Source organism: Cydia amplana, chromosome 6, assembly GCF_948474715.1.
Source record: "Cydia amplana chromosome 6, ilCydAmpl1.1, whole genome shotgun sequence".
Taxonomy (NCBI): Eukaryota; Metazoa; Arthropoda; class Insecta; order Lepidoptera; family Tortricidae; genus Cydia; species Cydia amplana.
Genome location: NC_086074.1, coordinates 5527570 through 5542586, shown reverse-complemented (window position 1 = coordinate 5542586; position 15017 = coordinate 5527570). Strand labels below are relative to the sequence as shown.

Genomic DNA, 15017 nt, shown 5'->3' with positions numbered 1-15017 from the left:
GAACTAGATGTCACCAAGATATGTCAGTGTCAAACAAGTGTCAATAGTGACGTTTTTGTTTGAATAAACGTCATTTTTGCCACTTGTTTGACACTGACATATCTTGGTGATGTCTAATATTTAGATATCTAATATTTGACGTATCTTAAAGTTCGAATATGGCTGTTTAAAGGTCGCTAAAACAAGTTCCTGATACCATCACCAGTCCTAGATACAACGAGAACGAAAGCTGCTTATAACATTTTATTTATGATTAGGCATGATACTTATCGGTGTTTAGATAAGATGTATGTTTAAACGTAACTATTTATCCACAGCCAGCAAGAGGTGAACGTCTGTCAAAGGTAAGATTTCCTATACATTTATGGTTGCATAACCTGCTATTGTAATCGCGAATATTGACACGTAGATACATCCCGTTGGTTTATGCAAACAGTCAGGTGTTGAGCAAGTAACGTTTAAAGCTTTCCACGAAGAAAGCCGTTAAAGCCTTTTAAGGCTGGTCCACACTTACACTCAAATTTTACAGCATTACTTAAACTTCTAGGCTCTTTCAATTATCGCCACATAGCTTAATAGCCTATCCAAGTATAAGCTTTAATGCTTCTAGCTAATCTGTTTATAATTTATAAGATCTGGAACTAATATCACTTAATGAAGGTGAAAGATAATTTAGATTTAATACCATTTTAATAATTTAAATAAGCACCTTTCAAATCTCTAACACATTCAATTACTGTAATTATAAAGTGCAGTCTAAAATAACGAAACGTTACGTAGAGGTAGAAAGTCAAGATTGCGTTCCGACCCAAAAATTAGTTTACAATAGAATATCAGATAAATGTGGGACAGACTGCCGTATTCGAACTTCAAGATATTCACAAGAGACGACACGTACTAGATCAATTCTAGATACGTTATAGTTTAGATTTCAACTAGTTCTCTTTTGCAGCGCAATTCGAGCAACCAATATCACTTTTACGTTAGATAGAGTTAGATATCTATTAGATGTGAATTGGATCTCCAAGCCATGTCTTGTGGAAATCGTTCAAGAGTATCTCCAGAATCGCGCAAATGTCAAATTTGACAGGTCAGTTCTTAAACATATCGTTATCGTATCTTGGCGATGTCTAAAAGATATCTAACAGATGTCTATTTCAAAAATCCGAATCGGGCCCTGAGGCACGTGTAGAAGCGTTTGCGGCGTATACGTTGAAATATAATTATATGTCGCTGTCACGCAAACCAATGTAGTCAACCACTGACTTAATATAAAAGAAATAGACACACAAAGCAGAACAAAAACGTCAAGAAATGTGGATCCCAATGACGTTTCGCACCATTTGCATTGATGATAAAAACGCTTACGTAAATTTTGAGTCAAGATAAATGTTTCGTACAGAAAAGAGCTTAATGTCGTAAGCATTAAGTGTCAAATTTGCAAACATAAGTACCAACACTGTTAAAAAATTTAGTCCGATGGCACTAAACGTAACGTATTTACGTCAAACAACGTCAAACGAGAATAATGAAAGAATGGAGTCACTTTGGTACACTTTAATATGTATTACTGTACAGGAAAACCAATTGAAGTAATAAATAAAACAAATTTAATTTAATCGGGAGCTCAAATAAAATTAATTCGTGGTTCAAATTCAAACAAATTAAATTTTTAATTCGTAAGTATACGTCTTTAAATACTAATTTCCTTGAAATAAATTCTACTTATTAAATAACTGTGTATTTAAGATCTACATTTACTCATAGCACGGGTGCACGGGGAAATTTAGATACTGATTAGATTTTTTTTATAAAGTCTACCTATACTTTATAAAAAAAATCCTGTGGTTGTCACTGTGTTCCGACAGGTTTAGCATTTATAGTTAGTCGATATAAGCCCTTATTGGTGGTGTATATGTCGGAAACAGGGAAATGGGCCGAACACACAAGTGCCGTTTTGCCTTGTTTAAAACTGCATCACCCCTATCTCTTGCTATAATTAAATAGCAGTCCACTTTGCACGTCGCATAGGTTTTCTTGGAAATCTTCAATTTAAACATAATATTATTTCTTATGAATTCCATATAAAAATAAAAAAAAATATTGACCTCACATCGACTCATTAGAATTTTGTTCCTTGACATCCCTTCTTTGGTACTAACAAATTAATTTATTCAAAACCATAAAATTACCACCAGATTACATAAATTATGTAATGCTATCCAAAGAACTAACCGAAAGAAATACATTCCATCCTTTTTCCTTGCTTTATCATTGTTATTTTTACATATTTTAACGGCACATTTCGTAATTGTTGACAACTTCACATTTGAGCGTTTCAAACAAGACTAAACGAAAAAGTAATGCATGATCTGTTTTGACATCACTTTTGTGGGGCCATTTTTGGCGGCTGATTGGGTATCCAGTTCTTTATACTATATCAATGTAGTCAACCGTAGTGATTAAATCAAATCATCAAACAACTGGCTAGGTTTATGATTTCATGTTCTCTTACAATTATATATCGACGGATCACGAAGCATACTGGTGAAATTTTACTAGTAAAAAAGTGTACTGGTATTTCTAAATTGTAATTTTCAGAGCGAATCCTTTTGTCGGCTAAACGTTAGTTAAAGATTCAAACTCCATTAAGGACCAACTTGAGCATAAAACAAAGTTAAAAGGGATAATCTCATTAAGCCATCTGCGGCAATGATTGATACCCACTTCCAACGATTTTGAATTCAACATTGTTACTTACTTATCAAGAATGTCGCTTCCTTAATTTAGAAAAATAATCATCATTCATTAATTTCCTTAGGCATGTAAAGTAAAATACGACAGACCTGCCGTTACGTAACTCTTGATTTCTCTCAGTCAAAAACACCTACCTATACATTTACTATTACAACTATACATAACCCTATAATTTCCACTGCCTTCGATCTCAAGGTACCTACTATATAATCATCCTTTAACTAGGAGATACTTCTTCACACTACGTGCAGATCTAGTACGAGAAGTTTATGGTTAATAGTGACTTGACTAGTAACACTTACCCTGATCGAACATGACGACTTCCACAGTGGAGCCCAGTGGCACGCTCTTCACATGGACGCACTCGTCGCCCTGGCCCGGGCCTTCCTTGCACAGTGAGTCAGGCCTTACATCCGCTGCTTGAGTCAGCAGCGGCGACGCAGGGTACGTGAACCGGTGCCCGTCCGTTTGACCCCAACTCTCTGAAAAACAAATTAACAGCTGTTTCATTTTGCAACTTATTATTATAAGTAACTATAGTTTTATTTGCTCCAGATAGTCTTCGGAAAATTAAAGGTCCTGTCAATTCATTGCATTTTAAGACTTAAATGATTTTTTAGGTACCTAATAAATTACTTATATTTAAATGATTTCTTTCCATTTCATATTCAACGGGTTATTATCTTTTATTACGGAGGAGGAAAGCACAATTGGTATCGATTTGTGAGAGAAATGACATACATCAAATATCATTATATATGTACATATTAAAACAACAAACATGTTCACGAAAGGTGGCATTATGCTCGCTACAACCTAGGTAATAATAATATACTTTCATCGCCATTATTGTTAGTACTTACATGAATTTTACAATTGTCTGTATTGTTTGCAATAAAACTTTATTATCTTGAATACAAATAGGTATATAGGCAAGGTATAGGTATGCATTATTCGTACGATCAATAAATTGTGTTTACATTTATATCAAATCTAGAATTTTGATTTTAATGTCATAAGTATACCTTTAATAGTTATTTATTTTACAAGGGGGCAAAGTTGTTGTTTAACCGCTCGTGCTAATATTGATACCCGAGCTAGTGAAAGATTCCAGAATTGAACCACGAGCGTAGCGAGTTACGTTTTACAATTTTACAATAAATTACCGAAATCCATATAAGACTGCAAAAATTTCCACAAATTTAAAAATGAATTACGTGAGTATGTTATTAATAATGTCTAAGTCCGGCCCTGGGAGTTGCAGCTTGGAAACAAAGAATTGTTATCGATAAACGGGTTACCATTGTATTGCAACATGTTTACCATTTTGAACTTAAGTTAGATGATCGTTCTGTTTTTAACATGTAGGTATTGTATTAATTATTCTTTAAAATGAACTTGTTCTGCATTTTACGTGTAAGTTTCTCGTCTTTTCTAATGCTACCTGCAACTTGTTATTGTGACATAATTTAATTTAATTGGTTATTGTTTTTGTTTGTTTTGTATAACTTGCGATGCTCACTGATTTACTTTTATTTTAGTATGTATTCTCACGAAGTGAAATGTATAATTTCTTTTGAGAAATAAAGTTCTTTAAACACAAAATGGAATCTTGAGCGTTGCGAGGGTTTCAAAGCACGAGGGTTAAACAAAATTTGCCCCCGAGTCAAACACAAAATTTTTCACCACACCAACCCGAAGCAAATATTAAATGTAAAATATCAAACAAAATCAAACCAAATCAACTCCAAATTAATTTTATTAAATATTTATCATCAAAAATCATCATTTAAAAGTAAATTCTACCAGCAAACATAGGAAAACAACTCAAAATTTGCATTTGATTACTTTGCCTCACATGTGAATGAAATGCAACTTTGCTATCTTTGCTATCTAGCTTGAAGTGCAAAGTAAGCCTTTCCGAGCTGGTGTGGTGAAAAATATTATATTATAAGCTATTAACAATTCTACATATATATGTAGGTAATTCAACGGCCCGTCGATTCCGTCCGATCGTTACACTACGTAACAAAACTTGTCACACAAGCACTTGCTGTTTCAATTCCTCTTGACATACTTACTTGAAATCTTGAGAGATTACTTTTAACATAAACACTTTCTGATGTTTCGTTAGGTAGGTAGTTCCGGCTATCAACTCTAATTTAACTGTTATTTTTAATATAATTCAAACACAATGTAATATTGATTTTATGAATACTAAGAGGATAATAATTAATTTAATTGATAATAATAATATGCACCTACCTTTACCCTGCATAAAAAAAAATTGATTTGTAAGTTAATAAAAATAATACTTTTTTTGGCAAATAACTAGAGAACACTATGAGTATATACCTAGTTAAAATTGTTGAATTCTGTAGTGTAGGTACTCGTATATTCTCGGATTTATTGATTTTTACTTACAATATTCACACCGATGTTGTAAAGGCGTAACGTAATAATAACCAGATCGAGTTAAATAAATTTTCTAAATGAACGGGGGAAACTATTATAATGATATTACGCGTACGGTACCCACTCCGGATTCTATATAGTCGTTACAGCGGATTATACGTATTAAAACATTAATTTTAGTGTATAAAGAGCAATCTTTGTGAGTTAATTATTAGTCAAGATTCGAAAACGTTTGTATATAAGGGTATCATAAGATCATAACATACTTATACGACATGAGTGCAACGGAAATGGTCTGGTGACCAATGTGACCAAGCATCAGGCATACGAGTAGGTAGCTATCTCGTAACACGGGCACGGAAGTGTTATAGATGGACATCGTCACTCACATTGCTCAAGCACAGTTATAAAATTCTACTTAAATAAACATGAATTCTTTAGAAAAAGGTAATATTATTAACCTTAGTTAGCTTTAATGGTTGAGTTTATATAACTTTTATGTAATAATGTGTAAAATAGACAGTTTATTTTTCGAATAGACAATTAGCTTAAGGCTAAAGCAATTCAAGTTATGGTATAGGTTCCTGGTAGGTTATGGTATAAGTGGCCTAGGCTATAATTTCAAACGAAAAACTGGTTTCCTTGCACACTGTGTAGTAAGGCATGAGTCATTCTTCAAGCAGTCTTGACCTATGAATGGGTCGATGGGACGTCGTGCAGCATGCAGTGTAATTACTGATTACGGGTATTTGATAATCCCACTACAATGCAAGCATATATGGTTCACGATCGGAATTGTATCATGTACTGTATACAAGAAAAAAAACAAGATTCAAGACTTTGAGATTGGCGACTTTAACTTTTGACTTTTCTGTTATGTTTAGTTGTTGTTGAGATTATATCACTCCTTGAAATAACATAGGCACTATCTATACAATATTAAGAACCATTCCAATACATTGACATAATAATAATATATGTAGTAGGTACGATTTTTAAAATGTTGAAATTCTAAGCATAAATATTATTTTATAACGGCACTATGATTTTAATACGTTGAGTGAAAAAAAACTAAAACCAACATCTTCATTTGACATCACAAAAAAGCTGCCGTAAAATAAGAAAAAATGTCAATATCAATTCATAATAATCTTAAAAAACTTTATGAATAAAAGAAGATCAACATTAACATTATCGTCTGTCCATATGTCCGTTCGTCTGTCCGTATGTCACAGTCATACGGACACGTAGAATCGTAGGCACTACTTACATTCATGAAGTTGACAACTATTTATATTTTAATTATTTTGTTAGTGTCACTATTGAGAAAGGCATCTAGCCCTAATTTATTTAACATGGCTTGGAATATACAATTATCTACTGAACAACCCTTACACCCCTTGGTGAATCCGAAAAAGAGAATGACAACGCCATACAAATAGTATTCCCCATGCGTACGCCTTTCGCTTCAACTGAAATACGTGCCTTATAAAATTCGCACCTGCTACGACTACATTATGGGATTTGACATGGATTTGACCACCACGCATAGACTTGGGGGATGCGATATTTCCATATGGGTATTCCATAAGCGCGTATTGATATACATATAGATATCATCTTTAAGAATAAAAGGTACACATAACCTTCTCAGAAATCTCAGACCAATCATGCCTATGCCTCTGCCTAAATAAACATGTATTTATTGGCAAATTCATACGTTTGTAGGTAAATTAATTAACTAATTGGTCAATCTGTGCAGGCCAAACCATTGGTTTATATGTGCGAGTTGGGCCGGGCTCGTAGTAGGTAATGCAGTCAACGTAATGTCTCCCAGACGTACGAGACTTTGCAGATACCAGTATATTGCAAGAATTGCCGCAGCCGTTTAAATATCGATTACGGCGAAGTAGCATGCAATAGAGTAATCACGTGCCCCGCTTACTGTTATTGCCGTTATAGGTGGTCTATAAAAGATTGACGAAACGACGCAAGCGCTAACAAGTAAAAAAAAATTCCTACTGAAATAACAGGTAATTAATACCCGTGACATTGGCACAACAAGTACATGCGATAAAGTAGATGCAAGGCGGAGAGTTTCACGGTTTCAGTTTAATTAATAATCATACAGGCTAGTAAAAATCTTTAAAAAATATATTTTATTTGTAGGTACTATTGTATTAACGTCACACAATCATTAACAATATAAAAAACTAGCTGTTGCCCGCGACTTCGTACGCGTGGATTTGTATATTGGTGGTTATATATTCTACATTAGCCTAGAACATTATGCAGCAAGAGATTGCGGTAAGACGGTTAATCATTTGTTAATGATTAATATTATACAACGCATGAGACTTTGTTTTTCACAACCTACGAAGTTTCAAGCCCCTAACTGAATAAAATTGTCCTCGATATAATCCCTCTAAACCCCTTAGAAGATTTTCATGTCCTCTATTTAATAAAACCTACTACATAACTACCTATTTACGAAGTTTGAAGTTCCTAGCTTTAAATAAAATTTGACCCTATACAAACTTTCAACCGCTTTTTAACCATTTTAGGGGATGATTTTTTTAAAAGCTGAAATTATTTTTCTTGTATTCTAATAATATGCCTTTTTACAACGATTCAAGTCCCGCACTCAAAAAAATGTTTGGCCTCCATACAAATTTTCAACCCCTTTTTCACCACCTCGGGGGATGAATTATAAAAATCTCTGACATTCGTTTTCTTCTCTTTTGATAAAATACATTTTTACGAAGTTTCAAGTTTGTAGTTTTAAATAAAATTTGAACCCTATACAAACTTTCAACCCCCTTTTTAACCCTGTTAGGGGATGAATTTTACAAAACGCTAAAATAACTTTTCCTGTCTTCTAATAATATCACCAAATAGAAAGATTCAAGTCGTGCGTTCGAAAAAATGTTTGATATCCAATATATCCATACAAACATCCAACCGCTTTTTCACCACCTTAGGGGATGAATTTTCAAAAACGCTGAAATTAGTTTTCTTGTATCTTAATTTAATATCTTTTTGCAAAGTTTCAAGTTCCTAGCTTAAAATAAAATTTGCACCCTAAGACGAACTTTCATCCTCTTTTTATCCCCCTTAGGGGTTGAATTTCCAAAAGCGTAGCAATTACTTTTTTTTGTAATCGGCTATTATGCCTTTCTAAGAAGTTTCAAAGCATTTGTAATGGATTAACAATTTCAACCCCTTTTTAACCCTGTTGGGGGATGAATTTTACAAAACGCTGTAATAATTTTTGCTGTATTTTAATAATATCCCGAAATACAAAGATTCAAGTCCCGCGTTCGAAAAAAATTTTGATATCCATACAAACTTTCAACCCCTTTTTCACCACCTTAGGGGATGATAATTCAAAAACGCTGAAATTAGTTTTCTTGTATTTTAATAACATATATTTTTACGAAGTTTCAAGTTCTTAACTTCAAATAAAATTTGAACTCCATACAAACTTTCAACCCCTTTTTAACCCTGTTAGGGGATGAATTTTACAAAACGCTGAAATAACTTTTCCTGTCTTCTAATAATATCCCCAAATACAAAGATTCAAGTCCCGCACTCTCAAAAATATTTGATCTCCGTACAAACTTTCAACCCCTTTTTTACCACCTCGGGGGATAAAGTTTTAAAAACGCTGAAATTAGTTTTCTTGTTTTTTAATTTAATACCTTTTTACGAAGTTTCAAGGTCCTAGCTTAAAATAAAATTTGCACCCTAGGACAAAGTTTCATCCCCTTTTTTACCCCCTTAGGGGTTGAATTACCTAAAACGTCGCAATTCCTTTTTCTTGTCATCGGCTATTATGTATTTCTGAGAAGTTTCAAAGCATTTGTAATGGATTCAAACTTTCATCCCCTTTTTAACCCTGTTAGGGGATGAATTTTCAAAAACGCTGAAATTACTTTTCCCGTCTTATAATAATATCCCTATATACAAAGTTTCAAGTCCAACACTCACAAAAATATTTGATCTCCATACAAACTTTCAACCCCTTTTTCACCACCTTGGGGGATGAATTTTCGAAAACGCAGAAATCAGTTTTCTTGTTTTTTAATATAGTACATTTTTACAAAGTTTCAAATTCCTAGCTTAAAATAAAACTTGCACCCCATACAACCTTTCATCCCCTTTTTAACCCCCTTCGGGGTTGAATTTTTCAAAATCGCTTCTTATCTCTTGTACACTTTATAAATTCAACCTAGTGTGCAAATTTCAACTTTCTAGCTTTTGTTGTTTCGGCTCTGCGTTGATGAATCAGTCAGTCAGTCAGTCAGTCAGTCAGTCAGTCAGGACACTTGCATTTATATATATAGATTACTAACCTGCCAATGATAAATATAATAATATCATATTTGTCTAAAGGAGCAAAGAAACAACAAAAAATCTAACTATCATCACGCCACCGAGGCCTATTCGACTTTTGAGAATTTGCACAATGAACTTGACACGACTCACGGTGCATCTCGCTCACGCTTAGTCGATACTCCCCAGTTTTACAACAAGAGTGCGTATACGCAACAAGCCGCCGCGTCAGCGCAATCACGCCACATTATTTGCGGTCAGTGCGGACGTGATTATCTTCACCGCTTATTGCTGCGCTTTCAACATAATTATGGGATTTTGCATGTATATAATTTTATAGTAAAGAGACTATATTGTAGAAAGATCGATCAGCGAAATCGTGTCAATACGTCTGGAAGAAATTATATTAGCACTGTAAAATCCGCTTAAAGCTACCTAATACTTTCTTAATCGTATTTTTTTCCTTTTGCATACATTACCTAGAACAGCTATGAGCTAGATTTCTAGATTACGTAAATAAACCGATATGTTGCCACTTCCTTATACGGAAACAGTTTTAATTAATTTTAGCGGGCGTAGCGGTCTGTGTTATTAATCTCTTTAATTTTTTTCTGTAACCTAGGTATAAGTTGGTACATTGATTTTAAATAAAGTTCGAGTTTTTTTGTCATTAAACACTTACGTAAATACACTATACACGATTTCGGTGGCGCTGGCGTACTTAACGTATAAAGAGCTTAGTGCGATAGGCGCTTACGCGATTTGTGGCTGTTGTTTTGAGAACATACATATTCATGTTTTCATTGCTACAGTAATTCGGTTTATACGGAAACTATGCACCGTAAAGTCAGTCTTGTTTTAGTATGAAAACTAACGCTCAAACAAAATCTCTGTATTGTTTATGAATGATATGATACGAAATAGAAATATGTGAATGTAATCCTACAGTCAGCATATGGGGCCTATACACAGCCTACAGGGACACATGTTTATTTCTATCACAAAGATGTGTTACGATATATTCGGCCACTTTTGCCGTCATCGAGAAACACGAGTTAAAAAGACAGCTGCTTATATAATAGTTCTTCGAGAGACGTATTATATGACTGGTTTATTGTCTGTCTAGGTATAGACAGGCTGCGTAAGATTAAATATGCAAGATTAATTACTTTGTTGTAGTTACGTAACGATGGCGCGACAGTTTGAATAATTATATGTAGTACCTACTTCAAAGTAATACGAGTAAGTCCAGTAAAAGTGACAATGTAACGGACCTCGTAACTTAATTCCTTTAAAAAAAATCATTGATTACTGAGGAGGTTGACTGGAACTTATAATTTAACGTCAAGTTCATCTTATTTTTATAACATCCTTAACCCGTGTATATCACTCCACTTAGGTATATATGCATATACGCATATACAGGGTGGCGCATTCAGATCGGTCAGTATGGGAAAATCTGAAACTATAAGACATACGACGATCTCTTCTTAGGAACCATGTCATCGATTTTAGGAACAAGAAAAACTGCATTCATACATTTAAAAAAAATGTGTACTCAGCTCGGGAATCGAACCCGGACGTTTTGAAAAAAAAAATCTAAAATTATTTCTATTTAGATATCGATTGTGTAGGTCTTAAGCAGTAAATGTTACTATGAAACATGATGTCTGAAATGAATAAAATGCATTGTTTTCATATCCTTTAATTTATTTTAGTATGTTTTCGAAATGGCCACCATTTTTTTCAATACATTTTACATAAAAAAATTTAAATGTATGAATGCAGTTTTTCTTGTTACTAAAATCGATGACATGGTTCCTAAGAAGAGATCGTCGTATGTCTTATAGTTTCAGATTTTCCCATACTGACCGATCTAAATGCGCCACCCTGTATATAGGTATATACGCATGCTTAGGTGCATGCGAGCGAGATGCGCATACCATATCAATAACAGTTTTTTTAAGCACGAATGCCACTCCAAAGCTACACGCTATATACACTAGGTACACGGGATTTATAAGGTTTTCGTGGGTCCGCCCACGTGGATAGCACGTATATACATAATTTAAAGGGTTAATGAAGTTTTACCTTACATGTCGGTTTTAATGAAATTAACGTTGTTGTAATCATCATATACCTAATATTTCTCTCAACTTGAAGTTTGTGAAATTTTGCAAGAGCACAACCCCTTCAAATAAAAAAAATTAAAAAACCTAACCACGGCGCTTTGAATTTTTTGGCATGCTTATTTGCTTGTTTTTATATCACACAAAAGCCCCACGGAAGTTGCTATATAATCATACCGACCTAGTAACACAGACTGTTATGTAACAAGTTAAATGACTACCTACGATACGGTGATGTGGCGACTAAAATATGTTACCTACGGAGTTGAGTTTAGTTTAACAGATCTAGATTTAGACCAAGAAAAGTCTGCAACGATTTTGATAGCACAGCTCGCAGTGCAAGTGTTATTTTAAACGTCAAACTTCTATGAAATTATGACGTTTATATAACACTTACACTGCGTATGCTATCAAAATCGTTGCAGACTTTTCTTGTTTTAAATCTATCATTATAGAAGCACTTTCCAATTTTAGCATAATTATGATCTTGATTTGATATCAGTATTTGTGCCCAGTGCATATCGCTCATGCCAACATGTAAATGCGACCAAGATTAAATAAGTCATTATTTAAAAAAATGTTTCCTACATTTGGCTTATAACGTATCACCTATAATTTCTGTTAAAAAATAGAGAGACAAATAGCAATTACAGGTTACACAAGTCTTATGTACATATGTCCAGATGTCTAATGCAAAATAACTTTGACCTCCTTTGCAAATGGGCCCACGACGTGGGTCTCGTCTTGAACTACTCAAAAACGAAGCTAATGAACATTCAATCAAACTATATGTCCAAAAAATATAAGCCGGTAATTAGAGCTCACAGACATCAATGTTTGCATAACAATAATTCTTACAATACGAAAGGTCCATGTAACTGTGAATCACTAGAACTCGTCACCGAACACACGTACCTCGGATTAATTATTGATAATCATTTTAATTGGGGGCCACATATAAACTACGTTTGTAACAAACTAAGAGCGGTGCTGGCAAAATTGGTAGTGTTAAAATTTAAGATACCTTACAAGATACTCAGAATGTTATATCTGGCGCTAGCACAATCCATTATTGATTAAGTAGTTACGGTAGAACGTATAAAACATACATAAATAAAATAAATAGACTACAGATAAGTTTATTAAAGACGATCGTCCCAAATAATGTAAGCGGAAAAATAGACAGCCATGAAGAATTATTACAATATTGTAAAATTATTAGTATACACAAGAAAATTGACATGGCAATAATCAATGAGGAGATTGTAAACCTAGGAAGTCTAAACAAAAACTGTAGACCTCAACATTTACGAAAGTTATCCTATTTGCCTCGATTTGTCCTACCAAAGTGTGTTAATACATATGGAAAACGACGATGGGAATATTTGTTACCACATACCCTAAACGAACTACCCGAAGTAACTTATAATAATATTTGTAACAACCCACATAAGTGTAAACAAATATTGAAAGCCCTTTATCTTAGTTAAGTAAATTATATTACGATTTACGTCACACTTATAGGAGTGTCTCATATCACGAAGACGGGGTGCATGCGGAATCTAGACTCTAACACCTCATTATAAGAGACATGAATGCCGACTTCGTGAAATGAAATACTCCATAGTTTAATATAATATATTAAGAGTAAATATAAGAACGATTACAGCGGCAGTTAAGCCTCAGGGGGCTTTGTTCGCTGTCATAATTTTTACAATGTAAATATTTTGTGTTAATAAATAAATGAAAAAAAAATATATATATATATATATATATATATATATATATATATATATAAAACGTGACCTTGTTTCTATCTTTAATATTATTAATGTATCTGTCGGCGGCAGATCATAAAATCGGGCATATCGAGATATTCCTAGGCATATCATGAAACGCCGCCATTTCATGATCTGACTAAGATTAACCCAGGCGTATCACGATCTGCCTTATAAAAGAGGCGGCAGATCGGTCAGACCAATGTATTCTTTGATATTCCTAGCTTCATACCGGGCGCATCGTAAAATAATTGATGAGATATTCCTAGGCATATCATGAAACGCCGCCATTTCATGATCTGACTAAAATTAACTCAGGCATATCACGACCTGTCTTATAAAAGATTCGGCAGATCGATGGGAGCAATGTATTTCTCGAATTCCTAGCTTCATTCATATCGATCGCATCGTAAAATAATTGCATTTTTTGCCACTGGTAGCGCTGCATTCTATATGGCGCTGCGTCCGAGTCCAGTGTTGCCAGATCGTACCTTTTAATACAAGTTTACGTTCCTTTTGAGCCTTGAGGTTTGCTCGATATGGCTGGTGGTCGCTAGGCAGATCATGAAATGCCGGCGTTTCATGATCTGCCTAGGAATATTACCCATTGAGGTTTGCACGATATGGCTGATGGTCGCGTTAGGCAGATCATGAAATGCCGGCGTTTCATGATCCGCCTAGGAATATCACCCCTTGAGGTTTGCACGATATGGCTGGTGGTCGCTAGGCAGATCATGAAATGCCGGCGTTTCATGATCTGCCTAGGAATATCACTCATTGAGGTTTACACGATATGGCTGGTCGTCGCTAGGCAGATCACGAAATGCCGGCGTTTCATGATCTGCCTAGGAATATCACCCCTTGAGGTTTGCACGATATGGCTGGTGGTCGCTAGGCAGATCATGAAATGCCGGCGTTTCATGATCTGCCTAGGAATATCACCCCTTGAGGTTAGCACGATATGGCTGGTCGTCGCTAGGCAGATCATGAAATGCCGGCGTTTCATGATCTGCCTAGGAATATCACCCCCTGAAGTTTGCACGATATGGCTGGTCGTCGCTAGGCAGATCATGAAATGCCGGCGTTTCATGATCTGCCTAGGAATATCACCCCTTGAAGTTTGCACGATATGGCTGGTCGTCGCTAGGCAGATCATGAAATGCCGGCGTTTCATGATCTGCCTAGGAATATCACCCATTGAGGTTTGCACGATATGGCTGGTGGTCGCGCTAGGCAGATCATGAAATGCCGGCGTTTCATGATATGCCTAGGAATATCACACTCTAGTTATTTGATATGCCTAAACGTCGCTAGGCAAATCGTCAAACGTTGATGTTTGAACGATATGGCTGGTAGTCGCTAGTCAGATCATGAAATGGCGGCGTTTCATGGTGTGCCTAGGAATATCTCGATATGGCCGATTTTACGATCTGCCTCCGACATATCTAATTTGATTTGTGATGTCTGATGTTGCATTCTAAGGATGCAATACCTGCTCTTCATTTTAAACCACCCACATCTCCCAATATTTACTGACATTCGTTCGGTAAATTTAATGTCTTATAGCAATTTGCTTTAGTTAAATGAAGATTTATTGTTATTA

General features: G+C 34.8%; 1 protein-coding gene across 1 annotated transcript in view; it reads right to left on the bottom strand.

Annotated features, from left to right (window-relative positions):
• Positions 1–15017, bottom strand: part of LOC134648669 (uncharacterized) — a 38062-nt gene that overhangs the window by 19259 nt on the left and 3786 nt on the right. The window contains exon 4 of the mRNA XM_063503165.1: positions 3060–3239. Within this exon, the coding sequence (XP_063359235.1) occupies positions 3060–3239 (180 nt within the window). The remainder of the gene's footprint in view (positions 1–3059; positions 3240–15017) is intronic.